Raw genomic sequence first — 7,706 nt, forward strand, 5'->3', positions numbered from 1 at the left:
AGGCCAAGGTTAACTTTTAAACTAATTATTTTAAAAGGAAATATAAATTGCAGAGCATGTGTCTTTTTATTTATTTATTTATTTTTTGGTAAACAGAATTTACTTGCAACTCTGCTTGAGTTAAGGCTTACATTACATTCATCACACTCATCACACATACCAGTGAGAAATGCATGTGAAACAGCTGAAGCTAAAATACACTCCTATTCTGTACATAGCCCTGGCATTTATTAATGCGTAAGTCTAATCAACAGGGTAAATCATTGTCATGAAATGATAGAAAATTTCATTTTCAGGCAGTCATCTTTCAAGTCTATCTGTTGCTAATTTGCTAAACTGGGATTCACTATGAAATCTACAGCTGATGTCTCTGTCTAATTGAAGCAAGCATTATCTTTCTATTTTCAAAAGTAAGCTGTGGCTTGGGCTTGCTGTCTTCTTCCCAGTAAGGTCAGGAGGCTGGGCTTGCTTCCACCTGCGAGTGTATCACAAACCAGGCGCGCGCACCCGAGCCCTCCCTCCACCAGGGCGGAAACCAGAGAACACAACCCAAACACCAAAAGTTTCTGGTCGCAGACTCTACTCATCTTGCCGTGTCCAGAGACCCGGCACTGGGAACGGCACTGGCTTTTGTTCCAGGGTCGCCCAGCTGGCCAGGTAAACGCCACAGCAGTCCTTGATCCCCAAAGGTTGTGAGAGATTCTGTGGCACGGGAATTTTGGAGCCTCCCGAAAGGAGCCCATTTCTTCGCAATCCATGCGCGTGGGGTGTACAAACACACGAAAAGAGGACGCGGGGTGGGCAGGCATGAAACCTTCAGTGCCTCTTAAATTCTCAGTCTCAGGTTCACAAAGTGAATCTCATCCTCCGTGGAAGGGCGCTAGGGGTGCGGGGGCTGGCAAAGGAATAGGTTGGAGAAAGGGACCAGAGCTACAGTCGAGATGCAGGGACGGCCCCGCCTCCGGCTACAATCAGAAAAGCTACAGTGTGTCAGTGGTTTTCGGCTTCCTGTTTGTAAAGCGAGAACCTCCCCCCCGACTCTGGGACTGTCGTTCTTCCTCAAAACCAACCGAGACGGCCCCTTCTTCGCGCTTGGGGCAGGCTCAGCCGCAGGGGGAGCGGAGAGGAGGGACGCGGGGGCATGGGGGGCGCGGCGGGGCGGGGACAGCCGCGATGGAGGGGGCAGGGCCACGGGGCGCAGCACCCCTCCCAGCCCAGCGGCCCCGGGGGCTGAGCTGGGCCGCGAGGCGGACAAAGCGCCTCCCGCTCCCTCCCCCACGGCCACGTTCCAAAAGGGAGGGAGAAGGCGGGCAAGAGTAGCTGGAGGAGGAGGAAGAGAGGAGGAAGGGGAGAGGGAGGAGGAAGGGGAGGGGGAGGAGGAAGAGGAGGAGGGAAGGTGCTGCCGGCGGGACTGGGCAGGATCGCGCCGACCTGGGAGGGGAGGGAGGAGGGGTTGAGCGCCCTCGGAGAACTGGGAGGAGGGAAGGATTCTTGAAGCCCAAGATAAACAAATTGTTCCTCTTCACGTGCGGGGTGGGGGAGGTGGGGAGCGAGCGCTGCGGCGTCGCCTCCCCTCCCCCAAGCCAACTCTTTGTCACCGAGCGCCGGCCCGAGCGCCCGGCGAAAGCCCGCGGCAGCACTGGCACCACCCCGGCGCCGGGGACTCACAGACCGGGAACGTGTGCGATTTCTAAACCGCACGACGGGAGGGCCGCCCCTGCCGGGCTCTGCGCCGCCGATTGCTGGGCGGTCTGCACGGGAAACAGGCGAAGGCGCGCGGCCCCGGCACGCTCCAGGATTCCCGTCGCCCGGCCCACCCAGCACCCGGGCGGCGCGGTGGGGGAGGGGGCGCAGACACCTTTCCCAAGCTTCCGGCCTCCCCTCACCCAGAAAAGAAAGCAAAAGAACCGGAGAGGGGAGATAAGAGAAAGGATTCTAGCCTCCGGCTTGGGGGGTGGGAACTGCCCCTTCCTCCTGGAGAAGTTAAGCCATTGGCTGCTCATCCTACCTCGAACCCGCCCACCCAGCCATTTAAGCCTCTTTTACCTCCCTGCTACCTACCATTGCTCTGGGCTTATTAGGCGGACCCCAAAGTTGGCGGGCAGCGGGGCGGGGGGCGCCAAGCGGAGAAAGACTCCGTGTACGCAAGTTTAAAAGGAAAAAAGGAAAGAATCCCAAGCGAAGTTGCGTGGTGGGGCCTCTTGGCGCAAACCCTGGGTGTTGCTTTCCCCTCCCGCCCCCTCCAGGCCGCTCCCCCTCTTAACCCTGCCAGCCGCTCCACCTGCCGGGCTAGCCCCGAGTCGCGAGCAAAGAGCGGAGCGCACCCGCGCCCCGCATCCGCGCGCGCTCCCGCGAGCACCCCCGCGCGCAGCCACCCTCGCTCGTTTCTCACCCACTTCAAAGTTCATTCACAAAACTCTCAGACTTTCTCAGCCCAAAGAGGGTGAGCTGGGGAGAGGAGGCGAGAGGCTCTCCTTCCCCGCTTCCCCCTAGGGGTTGAGGGCCTGGTGCCCGCCCAGAACCTGCGGCAGCATCAATATCTCCACGCACCCGGAGGATGTGCTGAGAGGGGTGGGCGTATGGGGACGGGTCTGGGGAGGCGAGGCGGCGCGGCCAGAGGTGGGGTGGGGAGCGGCGAAGAGGAGGAGCAAGGTTTCAACTCAGGGGTTCACTCTTTCAAATCGGCATCTAAGAAAGGGAAGGGGGGAAACTTTTCCAGCACCTCACTCCGACGCTCCTCTAGGCTCCCTCCGCCCCTCGCAGTCGTGACTGGCTTCTCCCCTCTCGCCCCCTCCTCCCCAAATCTGACAACCCTGACAGATTAACAGGTAGCGGCGACGGCAGCTTTTTCCTTAAGAAAAGTTGACGTTAACCCTTAGGCTTCAGCCCACCTCACCCACCGTGCAAATCAGACCCTTGTACCCCCGTGTAAGAAGCTCCATGCGCCCCCCACCACCACCACCACCCCCAACGCGCGCCGCAAGCCCGCTGCCCGTGCGCCCTCACCATGATCAGCGTGTGGTTCCTCTGCTCCGCCGAGGCAGCCTCCGCATCTTGCTGGGGTTTGCTCGGGTGCTGCTGTTTGCCGGTGCCGGCGCCCGATTTCTTGGCCCTCTGCTCCAGGGTCCGCTGGTAGAGGCTCACGGTGTCCCGGCGCTCCAGCTCCAGCTGTTCCACCTGAGCCTGCTGGTACCTGTTCTCGCAGTTGACGTGGTGCCGCCGGCAGCCCTCGATGCGCTGGCGGAGCCGCTCCACCACGGTGCTGTGCTTGGGAACGGCCGCCGAACCGCCGCCGGGGCCCCCGGAGCCGCCGCAGCCACCGGCTGCCGGGTGATTGCTAGTCGGAGCAGCGGGAGTACTATTGGGAGTATTATTCACACCGATCCCGGCCCCGCCGAGGCTGCTGTTCAGGCTACTGTTGATGCAAATACTACTGCCATTCGCGGCAGCAGCGGGGGCTGCGAAATCCCCCATCCTGCTCCCCGGGCACACTATTTTGGAAGAACTTTTTTTATCCACCCCCCTATCAGCCTCCTCCTTGGGTCCAAGGATTAAAATAGTTTAAGTGGAACGCGGGGGAGACGCAAGCACATGGATGGAAACGGCGATCCCGACGGGGCGAAAAAAAAAGGGGGGGAGATTTTGGGGTGGTTTTTGTTTCCTTTTTTTAAACTGTAAAAGCTCAAGGGGAAGAAAAGGGGGGAACGTTATCGGAATACCATCAGACACCTATCAACAAAAAGAATCACAACAAACTGAGCCAGCAGCAAATCGGGTTGCAACTCAAGGGGAGATCCGCTCCTCGCCTGCCTTCTTTTTATAATCCATTATTTTCTAATAAATTCCAGGAGATTTCCGGTGGTTGGCAAGCATTTTCTCCCTACATACCGAAAAACACACCCCATGTACACACACAAGCATATGCCTCCAGTGCGGACACGCGCGACACACACTCACTCCACACCGCATCGGAAAACGGCAAGCTTGCTTATTGCATTTTCCTTCCACAAAAAAGTTTTGGTGTTTATGCCGCCCCGTGTTCTCAAAGTACTTTGGCTGCTCAGTTGCATTTCACAGGAACCTAGATATCGAATCCTCGGGCTGGGGGAAGTAAACACATGGACAGTCCGAGGCGACTGCAAAAGTAGATCGGTGAAGTCCTTTGCAAAACGCCGCGCGGAGAGCAGCACCTAACGCTCGGCTGGGCTGCCGCTGCCGCCGCTGCTCCTGCCACCATCACAATGATCAACTGCTCGCCGCCGCCGCCGCCGCCTCCTCCTCCTCCTCCTCTCGCTCCTCCACCTCCTCCTCCTCCTCCATGCCAGCGGAGTGATATCAGGACGCGCGAGCTCAGTAAACACGGCAGCGGCGGCGGCTGGAGGCCGTGAGACAGGCCCGCGGACACGGCGCAAAACCCGGCCCGGACTCTCACCCGGCAGGAGCGGGCGCGGCAGGCACCAGCACCGGGCTCCCGCCTCCGTCGCCTCGGCGCCCGGCGCTCCTCCCACGCCCCCAACCACACTACCGCCTTGCCGAGGAGCCCAGAGCCGCCGGCAACGGAGAGGAGAAAGATTCTGGGGGGATCTCAGAAATAAATCAACTTTTGACCTGTGTGTGTGCGTGAGAGCGTGTGTGAGTGTGTGTGTCTGTGTACGCGCGCGCGCGTGCGCGGGGACGCGCCTGGTAGGGTTTCCTTATTCCAAGGGAAGTATCAAGCGATCCCAAGTTGTTATACATTTATGCATTATATTGCAGAACGGTGCATGACCAGGCAGAAACATTGAAGCTTTACAGCAGTTGTCTGTCATCCCTATCCATGTGGAAAGAAAAAGGCAAATGAGTGACTTGTTTTCAAAACCCAGGTAATAAGTCTGCGCTAGAAACAGCGCTACTTATGGACACTTGTTCCAAGTCTAGGCCAGACTGAACACACAAATACCAAATTCTAAATAAATAGAAATAGGCATCAAAAATGTGTAATATTATTTAATTCACTGTACATAATGATTGTTGTTACTAAGTCAATTATTGTTTTACTTACCCTTGGAAAAAAATAAAGCAAGCAGGGACTTGGAGGTGAGACTAACAGTACATTTAAACAGACTGTTTTGAACACTAGGTGCTAATGACAGCAGTAATTAAGGTCCTTCGTAAATCAAGTGGAAAGATTGCAGATTTCATGGACTAGAACTATAGAAAAAACACAGCATTTCACAGTTTCTCATGACCAAAACAAAAACAAGCAAAAATAACAGGCCTACTTTATTGCTGGATATATTTCTTTCCATTTCAACGAATTAACAATAAGTACAATTAAAATGGACTAGCAACTGCAGAAATCAATCTAAACTCTCCATTTTATTAAAGCACATTATCTTTCTCGATATTATCTAAAAACAAAAATAACAACTAAGGATCAAATATTCTTGAATATGGACTTAAACCATTGCATATCCATATTTTTAAAAATTAAGATGGAGAAATTATCATTTTTCTAATAATCAGTAAACTATAAATCTTGATTGTGAGATGTTAATTATGTCATTTTGTATTATTTCAATAAATCTTAAGAATTAGTTTTTAGGGTAAAAATACACCCCAGTTTTCTAAAATAGCCAGGAATAAAAGAACTTTGGATCTTATGCATTAGTCATGAGATCTGATTTAAACCATCTTCATTTCTTGGCATTGCAGATTAGCACAGGATGCTATTTCTAACCTCATAATGTCAGCGATAAGAAGCTATATTTTTCTTCAATTAATCAGTTCTATATAGTGAATGATATTTTTAATATTCACTGGATATATGGTAAAATGGGCAGCAAAATATTTAATACGGTGTGAGGCTACCTCCAAGTAGTAAAACCAACTTAAGAGAGTGTATATTTCATTGAAGTTGCCATACTTTTTCTGAAGGCTGTTTAGTTAATATACAAATTTCTGTATCAAACTGCCTCTCTTCAAGTCTCAGTCAGAAAATTTAACTGGACTAGGTCTGTAGCAAAAGAGTCCGCTCAGATTCGGAAAATATGTGGAGAATTTTAAGAAATTAGAAAAAGAGGTAGCAAAGTGGCCTTTATCTTTTTCACATATTCACTAAATAATATCTCTATTAACTCAGGAAACACATGGCTTCGCCATAGAGGGGAAGCTATGACTCTGCATTCGCTTTGCTCCCTCTTCACCGTAGTTTAATTCTTTTTTTTTTTTGAGATGGAGTCTTGTTGCTCTGTTGCCTAGGCTGGAGTGCAATGGCACCATCTTGGCTCACTGCAGCCTCTGCCTCCCAGGTTCCAGTGATTCTCCTGGCTGAGCCTCCTGGGTAGCTGGGATTACAGGTGCACGCCACCACACCTGGCTAATTTTTGTATTTTTAGTAGAAACGGGGTTTCATCATGTTGGCCAGGCTGGTCTAAAACTACTGACCTCAGATGATCCACCTGCCTTGGGCTCCCAAAGTGCTGGGATTACAGGTGTGAGCCACTGTGCCTGGCCACACTGTAGTTTAATTGTTATCCCTCCTCTTTCACTTGCCTCCATCACCCATAAAAGACTGCAGCTTGATTTACAGAGGCAACAAATTTGAGGGTCTTAAGCACTGGGTCTTTAGTTTTTGAGACTTGGGTTCTCACTTTAGCTTTTTCCTGTGACTCAGAATTTAATTATTCATTGAGAGTTTCTCATTCTGGGGAAAAAATTACAACAATAGCAGCACCATGTATTCCCTTCAAGCTGTTTACCTCTCCTACCATGAAGGGAAACCAAAAAGACACAATAATTTGCATCCTTCCCTTTGGGGAACCAGCAGGTGGGACAGCACACTTTGTGGTTTTACCACAGAGTTCCCCAATGACAAATGAAGCTCTTCTTGCACAACCACAGTATACTTTGCTGCCTGATTTTAGTGCATGAATGGGCTATAACCAAAAGAAAAACTGTTACATGTGTACACACAAACAAGCACACACACAGGCACCCGTCTTTTCTCTCTCCAAGAAGGGAGTGGCAGCCACAAGCTCCAAGCCCCAGATGTGGGGAAAGGAAGAACTGTGAAAGTGTGTGATGGCCAGAGGGGAAGAATCTTTGAGAAACCGACCTGTGCAGGACTCTACTGTGACATACCAGAGGTCAGAAACCCCATTCTCATTGTGCAGGAAGATTAGAAGAAAGAAGCAAGAAGCAAACAAGGCTTTCATCTTGAGCAACATATGCCAGTCACCCTGAATTACAGATGTTGATCTACTCCAGTGACCTTAGAAGAAACACAGACCTTTATGCTGGCTACTTCCGGATCTCATGATATGGTCCTGCAAAGTTTCCAGCTTTGTTGGTCACCTTCCGAAAGAACTCCTTGAAAGTCATAGAGAAATCCAAGTTCTGGAGAAGCAATTTCAGTCCCTTCTCACAGCAGAACACTGATAGCATGACCATCTTTGTCTTTTCTGTGAGCCTGCTACAAGGCAAAACTTCAGGATGAAAGCGGTAGACAGAGCATCAATGCTATTGTTCTTGAATGACAAAAAATAATAATAATAATTGAGATGCCATAGCAGTGATGAGAAAGAAATTACTATGCCTGCATCCCCAACTGTGATGACATCTCTCTGGATGCCAAGGAAAGAAGGGCTTGATGAATATGTACCTACACCAGGTTATCCTGCGGTCCTGGCTCTGAGCCAAAGTTGGCAGTTCTGAGGAGTTCAACC

At 51.4% G+C, this 7,706-nt stretch overlaps 1 protein-coding gene across 2 annotated transcripts in view; it reads right to left on the reverse strand.

The window, feature by feature from the left end:
• MAML3 (mastermind like transcriptional coactivator 3) overlaps window positions 1-4,331 on the reverse strand; it is a 450,814-nt gene extending 446,483 nt beyond the window's left edge. The window contains exon 1 of one of the 2 annotated variants that reach the window (XM_032147502.2): window positions 3,007-4,331. In XM_032147502.2, coding sequence (XP_032003393.1) covers window positions 3,007-3,474 — 468 coding nt within the window. In that variant the 5' untranslated portion in view covers window positions 3,475-4,331. The remainder of the gene's footprint in view (window positions 1-3,006) is intronic. The other variant, XM_058436769.1, reaches the window with a different exon arrangement.
• Window positions 4,332-7,706: the final 3,375 nt, after the last annotated feature.

The sequence above is a fragment of the Hylobates moloch genome, unplaced genomic scaffold (genome assembly GCF_009828535.3).
Source record: "Hylobates moloch isolate HMO894 unplaced genomic scaffold, HMol_V3 SCAFFOLD_3, whole genome shotgun sequence".
NCBI lineage: Eukaryota > Metazoa > Chordata > Mammalia > Primates > Hylobatidae > Hylobates > Hylobates moloch.